At 43.5% G+C, this 27,568-nt stretch overlaps 1 protein-coding gene across 1 annotated transcript in view; it reads left to right on the top strand.

Annotated features, from left to right (window-relative positions):
* LOC138786355 (von Willebrand factor A domain-containing protein 5A-like) overlaps positions 1 to 27,568 on the top strand; it is a 48,774-nt gene that overhangs the window by 7,612 nt on the left and 13,594 nt on the right. Inside the window, exons 3-14 of the mRNA XM_069963327.1 lie at positions 1 to 181; positions 2,240 to 2,462; positions 4,566 to 4,735; positions 5,321 to 5,453; positions 15,028 to 15,197; positions 15,356 to 15,444; positions 15,560 to 15,704; positions 17,139 to 17,218; positions 19,464 to 19,578; positions 21,673 to 21,831; positions 22,861 to 22,964; positions 23,175 to 23,383. The exon at positions 1 to 181 is cut by the window's left edge and continues 22 nt beyond it. Of these exons, the coding sequence (XP_069819428.1) occupies positions 1 to 181; positions 2,240 to 2,462; positions 4,566 to 4,735; positions 5,321 to 5,453; positions 15,028 to 15,197; positions 15,356 to 15,444; positions 15,560 to 15,704; positions 17,139 to 17,218; positions 19,464 to 19,578; positions 21,673 to 21,831; positions 22,861 to 22,964; positions 23,175 to 23,383 (1,778 nt within the window). The remainder of the gene's footprint in view (positions 182 to 2,239; positions 2,463 to 4,565; positions 4,736 to 5,320; positions 5,454 to 15,027; positions 15,198 to 15,355; positions 15,445 to 15,559; positions 15,705 to 17,138; positions 17,219 to 19,463; positions 19,579 to 21,672; positions 21,832 to 22,860; positions 22,965 to 23,174; positions 23,384 to 27,568) is intronic.

The raw sequence follows: 27,568 nt of genomic DNA, 5'->3' as shown, positions 1-27,568 counted from the left end.
GGACGTCCAGGTGAAAGGCTTTGTGGCCGATGTGTCTGCAACGCTCAAGTACAAGAATGCGGAGGAGAAGGCGGTGGAGGCCGTGTTCGTGTTCCCCATGGATCAGGACTCTGCTGTCTATACATTCGAGGCTACATTGGAAGGGAAGACCATTGTAGCCGATCTCCAGGAGAAGAAAGAGGTAATTTCTTGTAGTTTTTAAAGGTAGTGTGAAAAGTGCAACAGTCATGGGGTTCATTGAATGAGGGGCCTCAATAACGTTGGTGGAGGTCTGGAGCAAAATGTAAAATAAAATAAAGTAGAGCTTAATCTTGGCTCTAAGCGGTCTATAATTTGTAAAAAGGGGGTGGTCATTTTAGTTCTGATCACTATTTATGACCACAGCTACTGAGGCCGCTCTCCTTCATTTCTAAACGGAACATGAAGTTTTGATGACCACTAGGGCCACGTTCAGAAGATTTATAACCACAAGGTTTTTGACAGAGAAACCACACCGATTTCCATGTCAAAAACTCTGCTCCCCTTGAATCCAATAGGAGTCGGGGAACCCTACAGAAATGAAATGACATGTTGCAACACTTATATGTAATTACATACGGGATCTCCCTTTAACCCCTTGCCTCCGCAGCCTGTTTTGGCCTTAATGTCCGGGGCCTATTTTTCAAATCTGACCTGTCTCTCTATATGTAGTGATAACTCTGCGATGTTTTTAACTATCACGGTTATTCTGAGACTGTTTTTTCGTGAGATATTCCTCTTTATGTTTGTGGTATACTTTGGTTGATACACTTAGTCGTTTTTGTAAAAAATAAAAATAAAAAAAAAATACATATACATATATTATATTCAAAATTCTCTTTTCCTAAGAAAGATAGTCATGCCACATAAACTAATTATTACTGCAACATCTACAACATGTCTGCTTTATGGTGACGTCATTTGGTGAACGTCCTTTTACTTTTTAGGTTGTTAGAGGACTTTGCAGCGATTTTTGAATTTTCATGAAATTTCAAATTCTGATTTTATTAGGGACCAGTTCAGTTCTGAAGTGGATTTGTGGGGCCTGTATTTTAGTTATCCCCATAAATCCCTCCATTGTAAAAACTGCACCCCTCAAAGTATTCAAAGTAACATTTCATAAGTTTATTAACCCTTTAGCTGTTTCGCAGAAATTTAAGCAAGTTGGAGGGGAAATTTAAAAATTTCATTTTTTTGGCAGATATTCTATTTTAATCTATTTTTTTCCTCTAATACAGCAAATATTAACTGAGAAATGGAACTCACTATTGACTCCCCCTATTCCAATGTTTCTAGTGGCATAAGCTGACGTTTTTAGTGGTACACCTTTTGGGTACATGTGACATTTTGATAGCTTTTTTCTATATTTTTTAGGGGGCGGGATTAACGGGAATAATGGCTTTTTTAATTAATTTTTTTAAGTGTTAATCGGGCGGGATAATTAATGTAACGGGTTAATAGACAGGGTCATTATGGACGCGGCGATACCAAATATATGTATCTCATTTATAGGGGATCATTTATAAAGGGGGATGGGGAATGTGTATATTTATTTATTTATTTGTTTATTTCATATATTTAATTATTTAATTAATTTTTATTTATTTGTTTATGTATGTGTGTGTTTTAACATTTGCAGGTACATATATAATACATGTGAAGGGGGGGTTGGAGGAAGCAGATCTATTTCCGGATTCCCCATAGATGCTGCGGTTACATGGACTGCGGCACCTATGGGGTTAACTGCCCAGTGGGGAGTGCGGCTCCCCTCTGGGCAGTGGCAGCTGCCCATTCGCCGTTAGGGACAGTGGAGGGAGGAAGGGAAACGATAACGTTCAGGGAACATCATTATGCAGGAACTACCTGCATTACATGATGTTTCCCAACTGTCATACTGCGGCAAGGGGTTAAATGGCCGTGATTAATACTGAACTTACATTGTGTGAACATAGCCCAAAGCTGCAAATAGTGACTAAGAGTTTATAATTTTATTTTATTTTTTTAAATCTAATCCAAAAAGAAGATAAAAAAGTTAAAAATTAAAATGTATCAGGAATTGTAATGTACCCTGGGTCATTATATGTACTATCTAGGCTTTAAAGAAGTAAATTATCTGTGCAGACACTGAACCAGCAGGGATCAATTTTAGTTGTGAAACCAATAGTGATTATTAATATCTGGATCTTAAGATGACATTTCTTTATATATATCTTCCCCACAGGCCCACAAGACCTATGATGAGGCCATCAAACAAGGCAAGCAGGCATTTCTCCTGGAGGAAGATGAGAGCTCTGCCGATGTTTTCAGCTGCAATGTTGGGAACCTGCCACCAGGTCAGGAGGCTGATGTCACCATAAAATTTGTGCGGGAGCTTCCAATCGAGGCAGATGGAGCCGTTCGGTTTGTCCTTCCTGCTGTCCTCAACCCCAGATACACCCCAAAAGGTAAAATAATGAAATGTCTAGCTAGAACTTGAAAAATAATCATGTTCTTCTTCAACATCATAAACGTACAGTGGGGAAAATAAGTATTTGATACACCGCCAGTTTGAACTTGTTACCTGTATAAAAAAAGCACCTGTCCACACGTTCAACCAATCACACTCCAACCTCTCCACCATGGGCAAGGACACAAAATTGCAGACATGCACAAGGCTGGGATGGGCTACAGGACAATAGGTAAGCAGCTTACTGAGAAGGCATCAACTGTTGGCAGAATTTTTAGAAATTGGAAGAAACACAAGATGACTGTCAATCTGCGGCTCCATGCAAGATCTCACCTTGTGGGGTAAGAATGATTCACAAAAAGGTTAGGAATCAGCCTAGAACTATACGGGAGGACCTGGTCGATGACCTGAGGAGAGCTCAGATCAAAGTCACAAAGATTACTGTTAGTAACATACTACTCCATTGTGAACCATCAACAGGTTCAACCCATTGCGCATAGGGTGCTGAGGAGGATGGTATCTCTCTTACCTTCCTCCCTGATGCCATTCCTTTTCTGTTACAAGTTTGGTCCTCGGTCCGGAGCACCGTTAGGAGCACTGCCCCGCCCTCAGAACGATGAACCGGCCTGCTCCTTCTAATGATAATCAATGGAGTGGGTGGGACCGTGTGATGGGGGTGGGGCAGTGCTCCTAACAGTGTTCCAGACAGAGGATTACACTGTTAACAGCACGGAAACAAGACGAGACATACCCTCCTCCTTGGCGCCCCATGCCCAATAGGGGCTATCAGCAGGTTAGATTTGTCTAACCTCCTGATAGTTCCTCTTTAAAATCCTGCGGGGCATGCAAGGTCTCTCTGCTCAAACCAGCAGGTGTGTTTGAAGTTTTCCTATGACCATCTAGATGATCCAGAGGAGGCATGGGAGAAGGTCATGTAGTCAGAAATAGGACTTTTTGGTACCAACTCCAATCGCCGTTTTTGAAGAAGGATGAGTACAAGATGAGTACAAGAACACAGTCCTAACTGTGAAGCATGAGGTAGAAGCATCATACTTTGGGGGGCTTTTCTGCAGAGGGGACAGGACGACTGCACCGTATTGAAGGGAGGAAGGGCCACGAAGGGCCACAAATTGTGAGAATTTGGCCAACAACCTTCTTCCCTCAGTAAGAGCATTGAAGATGGGTGTTGACTGGGTCTTCCAGCTAACAATGACCTGAAACACACAGCCAAGGCAACTAAGAAGCAGCTCCGTAAGAAACATTTCAAGGTTCTGGAGTGGCCTAGCCAGTCTCCACACCTGAACCCAATAAGAAAATCTTTGGAGGGAGCTGAAACTCAATGTTGTCCAGCGACAGCCCCGAAACCTGAAAGATCTGGAGAAGATGTGTATGGAGGAGGGGGACACAATCCCTGCTGCAGTGTCTGCAAACCTTGTCAATGTTTCGACCTCTATAACTGCAAACAAAGGTTTCTGGACCAAATATTAACTTCTTGTTCTTCTATTGTATCAAAACCTTATTTAATTTCTAATTTTTTTGGATATTTTTCTCCCAGGTGAAGTGTACCTGCCATAAACAGAACACCCCTCTCCATTCCTTGTAGGTGGTAAAACTTCCAAAATCAGCACATCGCACTGTACATCCGAACAACTGTCAAAGTTTTTAGGTCAACTTTTTAGGTCAACACTAAGAGCCCTATTACACGGAGCGTTAATCAGCCGAATCGGCCAATTATCGCTCTGTGTAATAGAGACAATGATCAGCTGATGAAACGATCATTGAATGATCTTTGGCTTAGATTTTGACCTAAAATCATGGGGTGCCGACCACCCATCATTACATGTAGAACATAAAAATTAGGAAGATGAAGCATATAAGGCTAGAAGAGGGTAATGTATGATCATGATAACTGGCTGATGATTATGGATCACTCATAAATATTATGATTTATAAAGAGGCCGTGGACAGTAATTGATTACAGACAGATGTCATACAAAATAATGGATGATGATAGTGGATTATGCTACTGTACATAACAGGAAAGACAGTTTTCATGGTTTAATGCTTTTTTTTTTTAAACTATTTGCTCCTTGCCTAATAGGCCAGGATGTGAGTGTGACAGCCACCCGCCCCTATGTACCCATAGCAGACATTCCCTACACCCTGAGTGTGAGCGCTCACTTCCAGTCTGCATATGGTATTGCCAAGATAGAATCCAACTGTGGTATCAGCCCTGTGGAGTACACTGATGGAGACAAGACCTCCGCCAAGGTGAGGAGACAACAGCACGTCTGACCGTTCTATCCCCTGATACCTGCTGAATGGAGAAAGTTAGGAGGCCTCATACACATTAGATGGTTGACCAATCCCTCCAACCTGACCTGTGTTTGGCCAGTTTAAATGTAGTTGGAGCTGTTATGTAGTGACCTCCCCCCCCCCCCAGACAGAATTAACTCATGCAACATAATGGTAATATAGGGGGGATAGAATTCTGGAACCAAAAGACTACTTTAAACCCTTTGGATCTTCTTCCATTTCTAACTGAATAGACCAGGATAAGATTGATATTTTTGTGCATAAGAGAAGTGGTTTGGAAAAGGGGTCACTATACTATACCTGGTACTGCTATGTGAGTACCGTTTCTGCCACTATAATATCAACAATATATCAGGCAATACTATAGAAAAACACATGGGCACTCCAAGAGGCACATGTCATTGAATTCAGGATTTTAAGGGACTGTAATAACCTGAATATGTTTAGAAGAGGATTTTGATAAAATATTATTTGGTGCCTTGTTTTATCCTTATAGTATTGTATGTGATTCTATGTATGTGAGTCTCTTAATATCTCCAGGTATCACTGGCGGAGGGACACAAGTTTGATCGGGACGTGGAGCTCCTTGCTTATTACTCAGATGTGAATAAACCAAGTGTGACTGTGGAGGCCGGGACTGAATCTCCTGATGCCGCCAAGGAGCCCAAATCAGGTGACTTATATGCCGTATACCAAGTCTCTACCCTACAATGTGTACAGACTTAAAGGAAAAGTAGGGCTTTTTAATAGTGATTTTTCCATAGTGTAAAGCGGATCTCCCAGGTGCCATATCTGAGCCAGGATAAGGCTAAATTCACACTAAATACAACAAAATTAATGTTATACAACCCAGGAGAGTTGGACACTGACACATAACACTGGGTGTCCCTATTTATGTCTCAGCTGAACGGAATTTTAGCTTATAGCTTTTTTTTTTTAAGCGTGGTTAACCCAAACCCACTTCCTAATGGACTGTGTGAAACAGCAATCTTGTAGCTCTGCTTTTCTTGTCCATGGATAGTGAATTGTTATAGCAGAAGATTTAATGCACTCCAATAATAGATCAGAATACTTATGAAATCCTCTGCGCCATGGAGCCTGCTCCTTTCACTGTGTAAATATCCTTTTACACAGGCCAGTTATCGGAAGGAGCGTTGCTAGAAATGCTCCTTATGTAGTGTCCCACCACAGGGGGTTCTTTTTGTCTTTACACACCCAGGTAAAACTAGTTCACTTAGGTGCCACAGCTAGTGCAGTTACTCGCTGTTCCCTACTCCAGCCACTAGGTGTCTCACTCCCCCTGTGCACAGCTGTAGAACATGTAGGAAGGTTTAGCCCGTTTTACACTCACACACTTCCTGTGTAGTTAGTTGTAGTCTGGCTCTATGGTGGTTGTAGAGACAGCACCCTTTCTTTAAGAGAGACTAACAGCAGCCATGCACTGCTGAACTTAGAACCAGGGTAACCAGAGAAATAGAAGCACCCTTGCCTACGCAGACTATCCTAACTTCAGGACAGTCGCCCCCTAAGAAGAGAGGAAGAGGGACTGAACCCCAGTAGAATACATACTGCGAGTTAGCCGCTTACTACTAACAACGCTCGACTATGTGGGAAAACTTCACCCAAATTGGCTTCACCCAGAGACAGGGCGATCTCCGAGACTGTGTAGGCAAAAGGTGGTCAGTTAACAAAGATTTATCTAAACGTGAGTATGAGGAGTTCTTCAAGAAAAGCTTCACACGCATCTCGGCAGAGTACTGTACTAATTAGACAAGGGCTCCTATCCGGCCCCTATCTACTGCTTCTTCTTTACTCAACTCCTACTCTTCCATCACCTCAAGTTGCCTGTTGAGATATTGTCTGAGTAGCTAAAGAATTGTTAAATTTATTGTATCTCACTGAAGCTTTTATCGTTCGTGTGGCCCGACCGTCAATTACTTGTGCTGTGTAAAGGCACTGCAAACTATCAGTCTTACTGATCGGGGCTTGTACAGGACAGACGGAGATTAACAGGTGTAAAAGGACCCTAATTCTCCTTTGTTCCCATTGTTCTGACACACATAACTTTGATTCATCCAGTCAAAGAGTAAGAATAACCAAAAATAAATATATTAAAGTGACACTTTTATCATAGAAAACGTTCAACATGTCATAGAGACATGTCAAAAGTTTTGATCACTCCGGTTCTGAGTGTTCACACCCACACCAATGGTCAGAACGAGCAAGTAGAGGACTGTGCTGCAGCACGTCCACTCCCCACTATGTGTCAGCATAACCAGTTGGGCTCCATAGACTTACATTATGAGCCCGACTGATCACATGACTCAAAGTTGATGATCTCGCTTAAAGCAGCGCTACCAGCAGGTGCGGGCCAGTGACCCTGCTGATATCAGCCAGCCACTCTTTACCTTAGGATTGCAGTGCTGTTCTTCTTATGCCTGTGGGGTCTGGTATTGTGCTGCTTTCTGATCATTGCCCATATGCTACTCCGTGGTTTGGGAGCATTTTGGCCATTCCCCGTCTGCCTGGAGCACCCGCTCGGCCCGCCTAGCCTGCCCCTTCCACTATATATATTCATATATGTGCTTCCTGCACATGCACAATAACAAGCAGTCTAACTATACATATATGAATATGCATAGTGGGCGGCCAGGGAGGGAGCAGGCTAGGCAGGGCCCGAGGGGGGTGCTCCGGGCAGATGGAGAATACAAGACCCACAGGAATAAGAAGAACAGCACTGCAATCCTAAGATAAAGAGCGGCTGGCTGATATCAGCAGGTTCACTGGCCCCAACCTGCTGTTAGTGCCGCTTTAACACGGTCTTCTCCCGGCTCATTTTCCCCATTTGGTACGCGTCGGAACACTCAAACCTGGACTGATCAAAACTTTTGACATGTCTCTATAACATATAAAATGTTTGTTTATGATGACAGGGACACTTTAAGACTAGAAGTCAATGTTAATTCTTGTCCCCACTAGTATTGTAAAGTCAGTGCCAAAAAAAAGTTACTTTGTAGGGCCTGATTTACTAATGTGTCCCCGGCAGCCAGGGGCCTAGCTAGGATTCATGGGGCCCCATAGCAAAAACTGAATGGGGCCCCCCTCCCCTACACACTATATATATATATATATATATATATATATATATATATATATATATATATATACACACACACTCTGTGATGTGGCCAAAAAATTAATCTCTTGTGGCCAAAAGCAGAATCCTGTGTGCAGCTACAACAGTGACTGGCAGAGCAGAAAGCCAATGTCTACTTGTTCTGTCCATCCACTGTATGTAACTATAACTATAGCTATTAGGAGCCTCATGGTTAGACACATAGGTGCAGGAGCAGACTTCCTTTTTCTTAACCCCTCATGTACTGCAGTGTGTAAGTGACCCAGGGTTCTCTTACATGCTGCAACACAAAAAAAGGGTTAATACAGAAGACAATTAGCTTTCTCCACTACTCCTGCACTGATAACCCCTGACCTCTGCAGGAGCTCAGAGAACAGAGGTCAGAGGTTATCAGAGTAGTCAGGCAGAGAGCTAATTGTCTTTAGCAAATTAACCCTTTTTTGTGTTGCAGCATGTAAGAGAACACTGGGTCACTTACACACTGCAATACATAAGGGGTTAAGCAAAAGGACACAGGAGGCTCTTATCTTCCCTGGGCCCCCTCCCTCCACGGGCACCATAGCAACCGCCTTCCCTGCCTCTATGGTAGCTACGCCACTGATGGCAGCAAATTGTCTGGATTTTGTTTGGTTTAATGTTCCAACATATTTACTAAAGGTGTGTGACACAACTTTTCAAAAAACAGACATTTTTGTCCAAAAACCTGCAAATGTTTAGTTTTTTTTCCTGTGAAAAAACCTTCCAGAGTTACATAGGGGGCATGCGCCACATTAATGAATTTGAAGGAGAAAAAAAAATCACAAATGGCAGTATAATGGCTCAAAATTGGTTCATAGACCAAGAAGAAGCATCAAGGATCCTGTAACCATCAAATATCTCAACCAAAGTGAAGAAGAGAGCAGTATCTAAACATTAGAGCATGTACAGGACAGAAGACCCCATCATTGCTGTGATGGTCATGTGTGTATGATAATTTTGGCTGACATACAGAGGATTACGCAAGGGAAGCGGTTTCACAGTTTTTATCGCCTCCTTGTCACCCTTAGTACGCGCATGAGGAGAAAGTGGGTATGGTTTATTTATATATTTATTTTTATAATCTTGGCAAGGCGGCAACTTAGAGGGGAAAACTACCTACTGGAGGCCTATCTACAAGGAGAAACTACCTACTGGAGGCCTATCTGCAGGGAGAAACTACCTACTGGAGGCCTATATACAAGGAGAAACTACCTACTGGAGAACTATCTGTAGGGAGAAACTGCCTACTGGAGGCCTATCTACAAGGAGAAACTACCTACTGGAGAACTATCTGCAGGGAGAAACTACCTACTGGAGGCCTATCTACAAAGAGAAACTACCTACTGGAGGCCTATCTACAAAGAGAAACTACCTACTGGAGGCCTATCTACAAAGAGAAACTGCCTACTGGAGGCCTATCTACAAGGAGAAACTACCTACTGGAGAACTATCTGCAGGGAGAAACTACCTACTGGAGGCCTATCTACAGGGGGAAACTACCTACTGGAGGCCTATCTACAGGGGGAAACTACCTACTGGAGGCCTATCTACAAGGAGAAACTACCTACTGGAGGCCTATCTACAAATAGAAACTACCTACTGGAGTCCTATCTACAGGGGGAAACTACCTACTGGAGGCCTATCTACAAGGAGAAACTACCTACTGGAGAACTATCTGCAGGGAGAAACTACCTATTGGGTGCCTATCTACAGGGGGAAACTACCTAATGGAGACCTACAGTATCTGCAGGGAGAAACTACCTACTAGATGCCTACCTACAGGGGAAACTACCTACTGGAGGCCTATCTACAGGGAGAAACTACCTACTGGAGGCCTATCTACAGGGAGAAACTACCTACTGGAGGCCTATCTACAGGGAGAAACTACTTACTGGAGGACTATCGACATGGGGAAATACCTACTGGAGGCCTACCTACATGCCAGTGTAAATTTTTATTACCAACTCTAACATCTGCTGTAGCTCTCATAGATATGGTTTCCTGGAGCAAAAATTCTACTGTTGCTCCTATGTATTTTCATTACATTTTTGTAATGCCTACACCCTTGGGAGAAAATATGATGCCAAAAAGAGAAAAAGGAAGGGTGTGAGGTCTATGCTCTAAGTGAATAGAAGAGACATAACTCACAGTAGGGTGTTACACTGTTTCTAGCCCTATACAACCCTGGTAATATTATAAATTCCTTTACACTATGTTGCTAGATTGCATTCCTTTTTCATAGTTTCAGGTGTTATCCTACTTGAAATGTTACCTTTTAGTTTTAGGGCAATAATAATAGAGCACACAGCCTCCATGCCACTTCTTTTCAGAGAGTCTGCTGCAATCCTACATTGCACTCCTGCAGCAGCCCAGAGGGACCGTGTGATAGGAACACAATGCAGAGGCTGCAGGGTGCAGATGCATGGAAGATATATGTCCGAATTAGGAGCTGTGAGGTCCTTGTACAACTTCCCCTCAGAGACTATTCTTCTCCTGTCCCTCCTGCACTCAAACTGAGACTACCCTCAACTGACCGACCCTTTCTCTGCCAGAGCATGGTCTGGATACAAATCAGATGTAATAAAAGATACGGCCATAGTTCGTACGCGGCCGGACATGTGCGGCTGAAACTACGGCCGTGGGAAAAATAGACATGCCGCCGGATTGCGAACATGCGGGCGAACCGCGAACATACGCCCGTAGTACAGTTATGCTTCCTAGCTTGTTTCGAAGCGATCTGAAACAGGTCATTTACTTGGAAATCTTCGCCCAGTTCAATAAAACACACAGAACCTTTTGGATCTAAAAATCAAGTTCAATTTGGCTGAAATAAGGACCTGAACGGCACCGCATTGAAATCCACGGCCGTGAGTTGGAACAGTTCCGGCCGCAAACAATGGTCTTGTTCATTTTTCACAGCGCCGTATACGATCTGGCCGTAGGCTCATACGTAATGTGCATTGTGCGGCCGGAAATCGTATACTTCCAAGCGTACGCATCAACCTCAAAACTACGGGCGTATATTTGCGGTTCGCACTACGGCCGGAAGTATACGTAGTGTGAACCCAGCCTTAAATGTAAAAGGCAACAAACCTTTCCGACCACAAAACATTTGAAATAGATTCAGCAAGATTCGAAACACCACAGAAAGTCCACAATGTCTTCTGGCCCCAAAGATTGTAGTCTCTCCTGTTTCTTAGGGCTGTATAACACGGGACAATTATCGTTCGAAAAATCGTTAGATCGTTCGGTTTTAACCAATTATCGTTTTGTGTAATAGCAGACAACGATTAAACGAACAACAAAAAATCGTTGGTCGTTTGATAGAATTCAGACCTATTTTCATCATTTGATCGTTCGTAAATTGTTCGCACATTGTTCGGTGTAATATGAAGTCATAGCTGAAACATACGCAATAACAATGATAAAACGACCGCAAGAACGATCATAAGTAACGATCATCGTTCTGTGTAATTGGGCAAACGATTTCGGGTCGTTTGCCATATCTGTCGTTTGAGATTTGTTTTTCGTTAATCGTTAGTCGTCAAAAAATTGCTTGGTGTAATAGTACCCCTAGGGCTCCTCTTACACAGGATGATTATCGTGCGAGTTATATTGTTTGAATTTAAGCAGTAATCGTTTCATGTTCATGCAGGCAACCATCAAACGACCAACAAGAAATTGTTGATCTCTTGTTTAGACCTGGACCTAAAATCATTGTTGATCATTTACAAATCGAACAGTGTAATAGCACATTGCTTGGCCGTTCCTGTAGGTTCTGTAGGTGTAATAACTCTGAAACAAACGATCAGCGAGGACAGGACGACTGCAAGAATCATCGCAAGTAACGATCATCATTGCATGTAGTTGGGTGAGCAACTACAGGTCGTTCGCCAAAGGGGTCGTTTGAGATTGTTTATTGTTAATCGTCGAAAAATCGCTTCAGGCTATATTACACGGGATGATTATCGTTATATAGTTTGAATTTAACCCCTTAAGGACAGAGACAATTTACATTTTTGCGCTTTTGTTTTTTCCTCCTTGTGCTTAAAAGGCCATGGCACTTGCATTTTATCACCCAGAGACCCACATGAGCCCTCATTTTTTGTGTCACTAATTGTACTTTGCAATGACAGGCTTAATTTTTGCATAAAGTACACTGCGAAACCAGAAAAAATTAAATGTGTGGTGAATTTGAAAATAAAACAAAATTTTTTCTTATTTGGGGAGGTTTCGTGTTTACGCTGTTTGGCCTAGGGTAAAACTAACTTGTTATACATGTTCAGGTCAGTACGATTACAACGATATGTAACTTGTGTAACTTTTATTTTGTTTGATGGCTTTTTAAAAATTAAGACCTTTTTTAAAAAATAAATGTTCTTTAAAATTGCTCTATGGCCATGCTTATAGCGCTTTTATCCTTGGGTCTATGGGGCTGTGTGAGGTGTAATTTTTTTGCCATGATCTGTACTTTCTATCGGTACCTTGTTTGCGTATATGCGACTTTTTGATTTCTCCCCCCCTTAGACCACCAGGTACCGGGAAAACAGCCATTTAGATGCAGCTGTTAACTTTGACAGCTATATCTAAATGGCTAATTAGCAGGCACGGCTAATTGCTCCGGTCTCGGACTGCAAATAGCACCCGGGATTGTCGCGGTTCAGAGCGGGGTCACCTTGCGGCCCCCCTCTGAACACCCTTAACATCACCAGGGCGTACATTTACGCCCTGTGTCGTTAAGGTGTTAAATGATAATCATTTTGTGTAAATGCAGACAACAATCAAACGACCAATGAGAAATTGTTCATCAATCGTTTAATGCTAACACGAAAATCATCGTTAATCGTTCAGTGTAATTCCACATTGTTCCTTCATTTGCTGGGATTAGATGGCGTAGCCAATCATAGTAACAATCATAACTAACGACTATCGTTCTTTGTGATATGGTGAACGATTGGTAAACAATCTTGTTTGCAACCGCTTATCGTTAAAAAAATCGCTTTGTTTAATAGGAACCTTACTGTAGAGATGTAACCGTTCAAGGCACGACAATAGCAAACCAAACTCTATTCTGATTCAAATTACCACTTGGTTTCATTCCCTTCTAGTTGCCAAAAAGTTATGGGCTCTAGTTCGGCACAAATTCAGTTCAAAATCTCACATTAGATTTGGTAAGTTATATTAGGATAATTCAGATCACACTAGAATACCATATATCATAGTATAGTACTGTTTGTTATAGTAATTGTTAGAGATGAGCGAGTAATGAAATATTCGAAAGCTTGAAATTCGATTAGAATAAAACCGCAATGTTCGACTTTTCGATCAAATATTGAACCCCATTGAAGTCTATGGGAGAAAAATGCTCATTTCTTGGTGACCTCCAGTTGTTGAATTTAGGTTTCAAGGTCCACAATAACACCTCAGAAACCAAACCGATGCACACACCTCTGGAATTCAACTGGGACAACAGGGGAAGCATGCCTGGGTGCATCTAACATGTCCAAGTCGCAGTATTACGCCACTATCACAGCCTCTCAACAATACACTCCAAACACAATATATGGCGACAGCTGACAGGTGTTTTAATGCTTTCAATGAGGCGCAGAGTGCAAAAAACTGACACTTTTTTAGGGGGGGGGGGCAACTATGCCTACACAGGCGTATATACTGTATCTTAACATTTACATATGCCAACAGGCAACAGGTGCCATGTGTTTTAGTACTTTCAATGAGGTGCAGAGGGCAATCAACTACTTACTAAGTTGGACAAAATAGTCTGACACAAGTCTATACAACTTAATTATAAGCTGCGTGACTGCCTGTCTGTGTCACTATCAGATATGCTGCTAGACAGTCTGTGCACTCTTAATGGAGGAAGCAACTATATGCTGTCTGTGTTGTATAGTAGCACTGATGAGGGCTTTTATGGTCTCTCCTGCCTACAATCTTCTAAAATCCTCACTGTCCCTACTCCAAACTCTATCCACTTACCTACCTGCAACACGTACAGTAAAGGAGGAAGTAGATACACTGCAGCCTATTCTTCACAGTGAGCAACAGCTACTTGCCTGTCTGTGAGAATAAGCTGATGTGCTGGGAGCCGGTTTATTTGCTGATTAGGGCTTTTGGGGTCTTTTTCCTGCCTACAATCAGCTAAATCCTCAGTGGCCCTGCTTCAATCTCTTTCCCTGACTACCTTCAAGATGGCATCTGATGACGAGCAAGAAAAGTCAAGTTTTTATACTCTGGAGGTCACATGAATAAGCCAGCCAATGAATGTAGATGCTGTTCTTACGATGCCCGGGTGCTCCTAGGGCCTGTTACCCCCCCCTCCCTCACCCCCGCATAGTATTTCAAATAGTGTAGTATTCGATCGAATAGCTACTAGATTGAGTACTACTCGCTCATCTCTATTAACTGTCATGTCCACCAATCATGTAGCTGACATAGAAGCACCTACTGTTATGGATGATTGAATAATCTGCACACTATGATTCTCTTTGATGCTCTTTACACTTTATTAGGAAGAGACAATAATCAGTGAGAAATCTAGCTCTATAATCAATAGGTCTCTGATTTGACTAATCATGAAGACGTCTGGCTCTATAGTCTATTGGTTTCTGATGGGCTCTGAAGTCTACTTTATTTCCTTAGAGGTTCAGACTCGCTCCTTTCCCATTGGTCAATAAATCTGATTCATATATCAATAATCTCTTCATCCTCAAAAGGCTTGTTGGCAAAGAAGTTCCTTAACTTGACCGAGTCAGACTGCACATTGACTGGACTAGGCCTTGTTTTTCTGGCCAGGTGTAGACTGAACTGGTCTATTTTAGTCTGGGAAGAGAGGGTTGGACTTTGAGACCCCTCCCCAGAGCTAGCCAACCTTAGTAACCGCTCCGACATTACAAGCCACCCACTTTCACTGCTGATCATTTTCTAGCCCAAAGACAGTAAAAGTGATCACTTTAATAGTTCACTTCAACTCTGAAGTGAACACATAAAGTCTCTCTTTTGCTGCCACCTTCGCATGCCATTTGTTTTTTATCCTTCTATTGTACATATCTAACTGATTTTGTTTTCCATTTTTCAGAATCTTTGATGTCCGAGTCTGTCGCCATGCTGAACTTCTATCCCAGTTTCCCAGCCACACAGGAACAGACTAACTGTGGAGAGTTCATCTTTGTGGTAGATCGGTCTGGGAGTATGGAGTGTCCAATGAATTCGGTACCCAATGCTCCACAACGTATTCAGAGTGCTAAGGTCAGTGAAGTTATTCCATTATATGAGTCACCATCTACTCAGCAGCCATTTTGAACATTTTGAGGTATTGTCTACGTACCCTACTGTGCTAGAGAGGACATGGCCATATTCTATTGCTTTTATCCATCAGGTCACATAGTATTCTCTCTCTTATCCAGGAAACCCTGGTCCTTCTCTTGAAAAGTTTGCCTCTTGGATGTTACTTTAATATCTACGGATTTGGCTCCCATTTTGAGTCCTTCTTCACGTGAGTTTACTATTCATCCTTTTGGTGTCAAGTTTGTATATCCCTACATTTTTATAACTGTTTACGTCAGCTCACTATTTAGCAGCTCATTATCTTCTTTATTTGTGTTCTTCAGGGAAAGTAAGGAGTATACGCAACAATCCATGGAAGAAGCTGTTCAGAAGGTCAATGAGATGAAGGCCAACTTTGGAGGAACAGAAATTCTGGCCCCCTTAAAGAAAATCTATGATATTGCTGGGATGCCAGACCACCCAAGACAGGTATATAAAAAACATGTGAGCCGCCTTTAAGTTTTATCCATAAGTCCAACCCAATAAGTAGGTATCTATCCACCATGTTACATTTCCTGTTACCCAGAGGAATTAAATCAATATGTGCAACTTTTCCTGCCATGCGTCACACTTACTGGTGGATTGGCACGCTAGTCATTATCTTTTGTTCTACACGGGGGAGGATTTTCTTACAGAAGTGGTCATTTGGACAGACAAAACCATAATGTAGATGGGCTAGTGATGTATTTAGCTGTAAACCCCTATGGGCTTGTCATGGTAAAGCAAGGAGTGTAGTGGTGACCAACTCAGTTTAGTCCATTTGCATTGCAGAACTCAATGACAGCTTCACCAGCAGGAGGCACTTATACTTGGTGGTTATAGTAATATATTTGTCCAACAGGACACAGAAACAATTGCTTTCTAGACTATGATGAACAATAATGGTCAAACATTCATTGTGGTGTAACACGCTCTACCGGACTCCGAAGAATAGATGGAGCAGAGATTTGAATAAAATAAGTTACTGGTTATACTAGTCTTCCTGCTCTACACAATGATGCCACACTATCAGTGAAGTTGCAGCACCTGCTGCATTTATTCCCTGCAAGCGGTGGCATCATTCAGCACAGTGCAGCATGCTGTAATCACACCTCATTCTGTCTGTATGTCCCAATGAACATATACACTGTATGTATCTGTGTATATGAAAGAGAGATGTTGATGTAGGCTGTAGGGGTTGGTCAGAGATGGTGACATCAGCTTAGAGACTAGATGAAACCAAGCCTGCTGTGAGAGGAGGAGAAGTCAAGGAGCTAGAGACAATACCACATTGTGTAGTTCTTTTTGTAACTTCCTGTAAGGTAAATAACACACAACCACATTGAAGCCAGTACACTATATTAGTCCATTATACAGTGTATCCTGGGGAAAAAGCTTGATTTAAAGAGGCTGTCCGGGAAGACAGGATAAGGGAAAAGTAAGAGATTGCAGAGATTCAACCTCCGTACCCCCCGCTGATCTTCATATCTGGTCCCGGTTTCTTTGTTTTAAATAGAGCCGCAGGTCCGGCACATGATCCGTGGCTCTATTCATTCCAATGGAGCCACCAAAGAGAGACGAGTAAGCCGGAAGAGTTCTTACTTGGCTCTTTTTGGCAGCTTCATAGGAATGAATAGAGACGGGGGTCAAGTGCTGTACCTGCAGCCCTATTTATAACAATGAAGACAGAAGACTGATACGGAGATCGGCAGCGGATACAGAGGTCGGACCCACTGCAATCTCTTTTCCCCTATCCTGTGGATAGGTGACAACCAGGACAGCCTCTTTAAATGTAATTTTGTGATACTAGAAAACCCCTTTAATTTCATTTGAACAGCATTCATTTTCTGTTATAAATTTGAGCTCTATACATTGTCATTTAAGCTTTTCCTCTTTACGGATGGAGAAGTCGGAAACACAAAAGAAGTGGTCGATGAAGTCCAGAAAAATGCTCATAATCACCGGTAATATTTTTAAACTCAGTTTATTAGAATAAGTTCCACAAAATCACAAGTGTAATCTTGAAAGCATGAACACAATGAGAGATAACAGTGTGGTATCATGTTATATACATCGGTAGGATAATAATGTCCAACTTAACGGTCCAACAGGGACCAGTACCCAGTCACAGAGAAAAACAAAAATAAACAGTCAATTAAGTCCTCACTTCATGGTCAGGAGTCATAGTGAGCGGAGAGGCACTCCACAAACCCCATACCTTATCATGTTTCCTAGGGCATTTCCTATGAGTGAACACCACTCTCTCATATTCCACTATTCTATTAACTAATGATATCCACATTCTAACTTTAGGAGGTCGCTTGTCTATCCATCTCAGGGCAATACTCTTACGTGCTAGAAATAGCGATTCCCTTAGACATATGCGAGTATGGTGAGGCCAGGTCTCCTCATCTAGGAGCCCAAATAGGCAAATGGCGGGATCTAACGGGACAGGCATATTAACCACCTCCGATAGTAGGTCCGTCACCTCTCTCCAGAAATTATGTATATGGGGGCAGGTCCAGACCATATGCCAGAAGTCTGCTGGCAGATGGGTACATTTAGGGCAAGTCGGCTCTGGAATCCTGCCCATTCTGCAAAGTCTAACGGGTGTAAGGTAGCTTTGGTGTATAAAGTAGAGTTGGGTCATTTTGTTATTGACTGCGGGGGAGACATGTAAATGGGATTCCAACAGTTCTTCACAATCCTCGTTAGTGAGGGAGGGAATATACATTTTCCATTTTTCCAGAGAGGGGAGAGGGTGATTATGGGCTTTGGCACGAATTAGATAATCATATAGAGAGGAGACCAGGCCTCCCGGGCCCTGGGATCTGATGATGCCAATAAGAGGATAGGAAGAAATCTGGGCTCTTGGTGGAGCAAACTGGGCATTTAGTGCATGTCTGAGTTGTAAAAAGCGGTAGAACCGAGAGTGTGGAATTTCATACTTGTCTCGCAAATATTCAAAGGAGACCACCGTATCATCCACAAAAACATCTGCTAGTGTGTTGACCCCCAACCTTGACCAGAACTGGTAATCAGGGAGATCATATAAGTGTGTAAACCGCGAGGTCTGCCAGAGTCCGGACTCGGACGGGATATCAACGTATTGGATGGTAGTACGAGCTAGGGACCAGACCCTACGGGCTGTCTTGTGCACAGGTAGGTATTCTGCCCTAGGGAGGACGTCAGCCGTGAGAAGCGACCATAGTGAAGGGGAAGGGAAAGAGTCAAGGAGCATCACCTCAGGGGGGGCAGGGGGGTCAACTTGGGTCCATTGCGCCAGGTATTTAAGCTGGCCTGCAAGGTAATATAGGAAAATATCAGGCAGGGCCATACCCGCTAAGTCCTTTGGCCTTTGTAGCCTAGCTAGCTGAAGTTTAGAGCGGGATGAGCCCCAAATAAAGGAGGTTACAGCCGAAAATCACCGGTAATATTAACAATCCCATTGTGTTAGTATTTTTTTTTTGCTGCCTCACTTGTCGACTAGTTTGACTGACCTAACGCCGAGAATCTTAAGTATCTTTGAGCTTGCAGAAATCCTATATTCTCAACCATAAACATAACCGCTTCTGTGGCTGCTATCTTCCACTAAATGGTTAAAGATGTACAGTACCGTAGTGGCTCAGGTACCTTACCTCTATTGGCACAAACCACAAACAGAGAGGGTAAATGACTTTGTATGGCTTAAAGAGGTTGTCTGGGGAAAAAAAAAAAAATTACCCTATCCACGGGATAGGGGAAAAGTAAGAGATCTTGGGGTATGGGGGGCTGACTCCACGCTGATCTTCATATCGGCTTCCAGCTTCTTTGTTATGAATAGAGCCGTGGGTATAACACATTGTCTGTGGCTTTATTAATTCCTATGGGGCTGCCAGAGAGAGACGAGGAAACCAGAATAGTGCTAACTCGACTTATTCTGGCGGCTCCATAGGAATGAATAGAGCCGCAATTCATAACAAAGAAGCCGGAGGCCCCATACGGAGATCGGCGGGGTAGAAGAAGCCGGAGGCCCCATACGCAGATCGGTGGGGTAAAAGAAGCCGGAGGCCCCATATGGAGATCAGCAGGGTAGAAGAAGCCGGAGGCCCCAAACGGAGATCGGCAGGGTAGGGGATAGGGGAAAAGTTTATTTTTCCCAGACAACCTCTTTAACTACATGACAATGTAATTTGCCATCATTATATTCTTGACTTTTTTTATTTGTAGATGTTTTACATTTGGGGTCGGTGAAGGAGCCTCCACATCCCTCATCAAAGGCATGGCCAAAGCGGGTGGTGGGATATCTGAGTTCATCACTGGAAAAGACAGAATGCAGACCAAGGTGGGTGCTGGGCTTTCTGGGTAAAAAAAAATCCTCTACTTTCTTTATATACATGAAGACCAATGTGTCACCATAGTTGAAAAAACATAATCAAACCCTGAGTTGGTTTCACCTGCTGCTGGTGGATTACGTGTACCATAGGCCTCAGGCTATTTACAAAGTTTGGGCCCCACAGAGCAATGGCGCCTGCACTAGGCAAAATTCTAAATCTGTTGCCCTGCAACAACATCAACTGTGTTTAAAGGGGAAGTGTGGTGTCCCACCACAGGTGTTTTCCTCTCTCCTGTGCACCTGTCAAAAAGCCTTTTTCTCTCAGGTTAAAGTGGTTGATGAAGGATATTAACTTTTCCCACTAGGCGCCAGTGTTTGTATCCTTATATGTATTGCACAGCTGAAGGTAGTCATGGGTTAATGTTTTATGTGTACCATGTGTTTATTGCTGACCAATATGAGGTTCTCTTTGCTTCTCAACCTATCTCTTTTTCTCTTGCTCCTGTGTACTCTCATCCCCACCACTCACAGGCAGGCATACAGAACCCCTGTAGGAGGAGTTTCACTGGTGGAGGAAGTAGAGTTTAGTCTTATCCAAATTCTCAGAGAGGGAGGGCACAAGAGACAACAGTCCCTGCAGAAGTTAAGCCAGGACCTGGCTTATGCCAGGACCTGGCTTATGCCAGGACCCCTGTCAAAGATGCAACACAGGCAGTTGAGTCTAGTCACCAATGTGAACAGATGCAGTTAGAGACCATGCATAGTATGTCTACCATGCAGTGCTTAGCACACCCAAGGGAGAGTAGTAACCAAGGAACTCCCTGACCCACGCCAGGAACATGTCTACAAAGAGCAGGGCAGTGTCCTGAACAAAGGAGAAACTAGCCTCGATAGGACAAAGCAGCCACTACAGAAGGCCTACATATCCTATCGCGCAGTGCAGGTAACTGGGAAACCTCGGACACCTAGCTATACCCAGATAACCACGGCTGGAGCTTGTACTACCCTACTGGGATGGGTGCCACAATACCAGGGGGCAGAAGGTTGTCAGACACAGTCTAAACGCAAGTACAAATAACACTTCACTATTTAAGATATATCTACTAGAAGATACGGCAGAGTACATAGCTATACTGGGTTAGGGCTCCTCTGGTCAACTCCTCTCCTCTACTCGTTCTATTCTACAAGCATCACTACAACTATCTCTCTTGTTTCTCTCAAGAACCTCCACCAAGCACAAAGGTCAAGCACTCCAGTGTGTCAAGATTACTGTCTGTTAAACGTGTACTGTTATACTGAGAAGCCTTACAATAAAGCTGTTATATTTTTATACTATCGGGACTCTGTCATTCTCTCTCTGCACTGGCACCTATACACACACAACCACACACCTTGGGTTATTTTTCCCCCTTCTGTGGGTGGCGGTACCGGCAGTATGGATGGGTCAGTTGCCACTCAGGACTGCCGTGACAAGAGCCCAAGGGACCCACAACAACCCGGCAGGCTACCGACCATCTGGGGAACACTACCTGCCATATACAACATCACACCTCTGTGCTGGACTAGCACTGGCCTCACGACAACTACCATCACTAGCCGTACACCACAGAATTGGCGTCACTGGTTATATCAACTACTGGCCGAGTAGCACAGAAGTGTAGCACGGGGCAAAAAGTAATTCCGGGCTGGGGGAACATAAAAAAGAAGTTATATTCCACTGACCTTTTCTGCTCTCTGGATAACCCCTTTAAGGAGAGAGAGGAGGGTAGTAACAGATGACTGCAGGATCAGAACTTTTGTTTGTAGTCTATAACTGGAGACGCACACATCTGCACATAAGTTTACATGCAGTACAGTGGGGAAGCTTTATTCAATACTATTTGCAAAGTTTCCTAATTGTTTCAGGTAGAAGAACAATACAAAATGGATTCTGTAGAAAGTCTGTGAGCCCATCTCCTGCAGCTAGGAGAGAAACACTTACCTGAGTGCTTCTTCACGCTTATTCTAGTGATGTTGGGGGGGGGGTCTCTTCACTTTTTTTACATGACATTTTTTTAATGACCATGAAATTTCAAATGGCACTCTTTTTTTAATTTCTACTAGGTTCTTCGAGCTCTAAAATGTTCCTTACAGCCCACCGTGAAAAATGTCTCACTGACTTGGTCTCTTCCCTCTGGCATTGAGGCCGTTCTCCTGTCTAAAGTTCCCACTGCCATCTTCCAGGGTCAAAAGTCCATTGTCTATGCCCAACTTAAAGGAAAGGTGAGTAATATTGAGTCTAAAGCTTCAGATCCCAAATTGTTTAGATCCCCTTTATGTTGCCAAAATAGTTTTGAGGACTGGACTAAGACCTGTGATAGTGTCCTGTGTCTGATATCAAGATGTCTGATCCTTGGTGTCCTATGAAATAAGAGACAACCTGGAGAGAAAGGAGCGGCTGCACATCACACCTATGGCTAACACTAATGCCACTTGGCTACATTTAAAAACCAACGCCAGGATGTTGGTATATAATTTGATCAAACCATATTGTTCCATGTACCACAAGCCGGTCTCCTGGTTCACACGGGTCCCTACACTATCTCCACATTGTGTCAGCCAGCGACCACCAACCCCGCAAAGCGTGCACAAGCAGAGAAGGGAGGCCATAGAATGGCCCTGCAACCCCAATGTCACAGGACCAAACCCAAAGGGCCCCCCAAACCCAGCAGGCACCACCGGCGGGGAAGGCTGCCGCCAAACAACACAAGTGTTAATATGGTCTTATACGTACCATAGCTCCTGCAGGTAGAATGGGAAAGATAGGAGATACTGACATGTGAGCACAGGTGTATCCTGCTAATTTGGGTCATACAAAGGGGAGTGCCAACTGCTCAGAAAAGGGAGAAAAGTAAAATACGACCTGGAGAGATCCTTATACTTGCCTATTTGTTCTGTATATAACATCAACTTCAAGAACTGACTGTTTCATTAGTGCCTAATAATTATGGAGCCTTTCTGATGGCCTCCATGGCTGCCATGATTTACCATCTATTACACTCTGCCATGGATATATAGGCAGCATGTAATAAGGGGCTGTCAAAATAACAGGATCCTGCTGTGCAAAGTATTGCACTTTTGCATGTGTATGACTCATAGGGGATAAAAAGTAATTAAAAAATGTTTGTTTGTTTGTTTTATATGAAAATTACCCATGCTAAAAATTCTAATCACCCAATATACTTTAAAAGTAGTAAAACATCACAAAATCTGTACAAGCTGTTTTTTTTTTTACATTTTTCCATTCCCTAGGTGGAGACTGAAGCTGAGGGGGAGGTTTGCCTTCAGTACAACTTTAAGGATGAACTTCTAAAGAACGCCATCCGTTTCCCTCTTAAAGTTGAGAAAGTTGAAAGGTAAAAAATTTATATGGGACGATTTACAGCAAATTGAGAAGTCCACACTCAACCCCTTGGTGCCAAAATACTTGCAATAATAATAACAATACAATAATACCAGTTCCTTTTTACCATGGCTTCTTCCTGGAACCTTTGAATACAATGAATGTGCTGACAACAAACCAAAGCGCAGACCTACCCATCCGCTAACTCTCTTTCTTCTCCCAGACCCACCATCCATAGACTGGCAGCCAAGTCTCTCATCTCTGAGCTGGAGAGTGGGAAGGACTCAAAGTCTGAGGAGGTGAAGAAGAGAATCCTGGAGACCAGTCTACAGTCCCGAGTCATCTCCTCGCTCACCGCCTTTGTAGCTGTTAATAAGGACACCAAGACTCCAGTGGACGGTCCACCAATACGAAGAGACATCCCAGCTCCAGGTACTTAAAGTGTACAAGTGGTGACCAGGGGTAGCCAGGTGGTGTAGTATAGCTGGGCAAGATGGCGGTGTACCCCTGAGGCACTTGTCACAGTGGACAGGAGTGGTATGTGCCCACCCCTGGATGTAGAACTGATGCAGGTGTAGTGTGAGGAAAACACAGAGGGGGAGATTTATCAAACATGGTGTAAAGTGAAACTGGCTCAGTTGCCCCTAGCAACCAATCAGATTCCACCTTTCATTTTCCAAAGAGTCTGTGAGGAATGAAAGGTGGAATCTGATTGGTTGCTAGGGGCAACTGAGCCAGTTTCACTTTACACCATGTTTGATAAATCTCCCCAGAGTCTCCAGTGTACTTAAACAGGAACAAGTTTAGCCCCCGTTCACACAGAGAAAGGGTGGCGGTATTCCGCGGCGGAATTGTCGCCAGCCTCCGTCTCAAAATGACACTCTATGGGAGGCGCGCGCGCCGCATCGCTCAGCGTCTCTCCACGCTGAAGAATGAACATGTTCATTCCTCAGAGTCGAGAGATGCAGCGTGCGCGCCTCCCATAGAGTGTCATGACACAGAGGCTGGCGACTGTTCCGCCGCAGAATACCGCCACCCTTGCTCTGTGTGAGCAAGGCCTTACTGTTGGAATCCTTTTGTAGTGCAGTACACAATACAGAGTCTTTTCTCCAATACAGTGCAATACAGGCAATAGTCTGCTTCACAGTTTTCTCAGTAATAGTAGTGGACAAATATACTCAGCTTCTCGCTGGTTGAATCGAATAGAAATAAACTCTTCACAAGAATCCTTGAGCTGGGTACTTGGGTTATGGAATATAATACTTGACACAATCTCAGTTTCTCACTGGTGGATATAGGAATAGGTGTGCTGGACTTGTACTTAACCCCTTAGTGACCGCCGATACGGCTTTTTACGGCGGTCACTAAGGGTCCTTATTCTACCGGAGGTAGCTGAGGGGTTGGGGCAGTGTGTGGGGTCCGTCCCGGCCCCCCCCCTAACCGACGATCGCCGCTATTAACGTTATAGCGGCGGCCGTCGGTAAAGGGGATTACCGGTGCTGCCGCCGCTCTTCATCTCCCCCCGCCGTGAATCTACAGCGGGGGGAGATGAAATAAGTGTCCCCCAGACCTCAGATCAGCCCCCCTAGTAGGGCGATCACTAACCCCCCTCCCCCGGCGGCCATCATTTCCAAGATGGCCGCCGCCATCGCTGTGAACCGACTAATGTCTGTTCACAGCGATGGAAAAGTTAAAATGAATGAAAGCCCCATGCTCTCCGCCACCGGAGGTAGCGGAGAGCATGGGGCAGTCATCGGGGACCCCCCTGTGGGGTCCCGGTACAAGCGATCAGCGGTATATACTATATACCGCTGATCGCTTGTACCATGTGCTCACGGCACTTTTTATCCCCTGTCACCATGAATGATTGGTGACAGGGGATAAAAAGTGATGTCCCCCACCCCCCAAGTCGCCCCCCACCCCCCCTGTCACCCCCGTCCCCCAGTCACCCCCCCTTCCCCATATGCTCACCTGATCCTGGAGCTCCGTCCTCCTCGACGTCCTGGCTGGTTATGAAGTGCACATGCGCTTCACAACCAGCCAACTCTGAAAATTTAAAGTGACAGAGACCAATTTGGTCTCTGTCACTGAACTATGATTACTGTGATAGAAAATATCACAGTAATCATAGTAATACAGTGAAAATGAATATGTAAAGTACAAAAAGTGACAAACATACAAAAAAATAAAACACACACTTTTAACTATAGTAATAATTGCAGTTTACTCCCAAATTACCCCTAACCCCTCCCCAGATTACCCGTAACCACCGCACGTTGCCCGTAACCACCGCACGTTGCCCGTAACCACCCCACGTTGCCTGTAACCACAGCAGGTTGCCCGTGACCACCCCATGTTGTCCGTAACCACCCCAGATTACCTGTAACCACCTCTAGATTACCCGTAACCACCCCAGGCTGTCCGTAACCACCCCACATTACCTGTAATCTCATTTTTTTTATTTAATTTTAGTAACTGCGCTATTCTAATAACCATTACTAGCTGTGGTTTTGCTCCTGTAAATTGGCGCTCCTTCCCTTCTGAGCCCTGCTGTGTGCCCATACAGTGGTTTACGCCCACATATGGGACACCATTGTACTCAGGAGAACCTGCGTTACAAATTTTGGGGTACTTTTTTCCTCTTGTTCCTCGTGAAATTGAGAAATTTCAAACTAAACGAACATATTATTGGAAGAATTCGAGTTTTTCATTTTTACTGTCTTCTTTTGAATACTTTCCTGTAATACCTGTGGGGTCAAAATAGTCACCACACCCCAAGATGAATTCTTTGAGGGGTGCACTTTCCAAAATGGGGTGACTTATGGGGGGTTTTCTCTCTGCTGACACTACAGGGGCTCTGCAAATGCACCTGGCGCTCGGAAACTTCTTCAGCAAAATCTGCATTGGAAAAGCTAATTGGCGCTCCCTTTCTTCTGAGCCCTGCTGTGTGCCCATACAGTGGTTTACGCCCACATATTGGGTACCGTTGTACTCAAGAGAACCTGCATTACAAATTTTGGGGTGCTTTTTCTCTCATATTCCTTTTGAAAATGAGAAACTTTAATCTAAACGTATATATTATTGGAAAATTTTAATTTTCCATTTTTTTACGGCCTAATTGTGAATACTTTCCTCCAGCCCCTGTAGGGTTAAAATGCTCATTATACCCCTAGATTAATTCTTTAAGGTGTGTAGTTTCCAAAATGGGGTCACTTATGGGGGTTTTCAGGATACCAGACTTCTAAATCCATTTAAAAAAAGAACTGGTCCCTAAAAAAATCAGTTTTGGAAACTGTCACGAAAATGTGATAATTTGCTGATAAATTTCTAAGCCCCATAACACCCTAAAAAAGTAAAATATGTTTACCAAATTATGCCAGAATAAAGAAGACATATTGGTAATGTGACTTAGTAACTAATTTATGTGCTACGACGTTCTTTTTTTAGAAGCAGAGAATTTCAAAGTTCATAAAATGCAAAATTTTTTAAATTTTTCATGATATTTTGATGTTTTTCACAAAAAACACACAAAGTGGTGACCAAATTTTGCCACTAACATAAAGTGCCATATGTGACGAAAAAACAATCTCAGAATCGCTAGCATACGTTAAAGCATCACTGAGCTATAAGAGCATAAAGTGAGACAGGTCAGATTTTGAAAAATTAGCCTGGTCATTAAGGCCCAAACTAGCTCCAGCACGAAGGGGTTAAAGAAGTCCAGCAAAAATTTTTATTAAAGTATTGTATTGCCCCCTAAAAATTATACAAATCCCCAATATACACTTATTATGGGAAATGCTTATAAAGTGCTGGAGAGGATGATGGCAAGGGGGTGGTCAGTGTCCCTCCAGTGCCCTGTGTCCCTCAGTGTCCCCCTGCCATCATCCCCTCCAGCAGCCACAGCCCGCAGAACTCTGGGAGTCGGGTCGTGACATCACCATGTTATCCTGGAAGTGACATCACCATGTTATCCTGGAAGTGACATCACCATGTTATCCAGGAAGTGACATCACCGTGTTATCCAGGAAGTGACATCACCATGTTATCCAGGAAGTGACATCACCATGTTATCCAGGAAGTGACATCACCATGTTATCCAGGAAGTGACATCACCATGTTATCCAGGAAGTGACATCACCATGTTATCCAGGAAGTGACATCACCATGTTATCCAGGAAGTGAAGCCTTAATGCAGTAGTAAGTGCAGGGAAAAAAGCACTTTATGTGCTTATTTTTCCCACAATATATTGGCAATACAATGCTTTAATAAAAATTTTCACCCGACCTCTCCTTTAAGACTTGAAGCTGAGGAAAGGGGATACCATGGGGCCTTGCCTATGTAGTAACAGAACTCTGCCGGGGTCACCTGACTTTAGAGGATTTGGTAGAAGAATAACTCATACTCACTGTTGGGAGAAATACTTCATATTGCCACAAGAGATAACAGAGTGCCCGGACTGGGAAAACAGGCCCCGGGCCTATACAACCGGGGAACAGCTTACCCCTCAAGATTACCTGAGTAGGCTAAGAGAAGATCAATGGAGTCCAGGGCTTTATAGCACTTTGGATTCCACTGGGGATAGTCCAGACAGTAGACGGACTCCCTGAATAGCACAA

This window comes from Dendropsophus ebraccatus, chromosome 3, assembly GCF_027789765.1.
Source record: "Dendropsophus ebraccatus isolate aDenEbr1 chromosome 3, aDenEbr1.pat, whole genome shotgun sequence".
NCBI lineage: Eukaryota > Metazoa > Chordata > Amphibia > Anura > Hylidae > Dendropsophus > Dendropsophus ebraccatus.
Note: the sequence above shows the minus strand (reverse complement) of the source record. Positions and strands in the feature narration are given on the sequence as shown.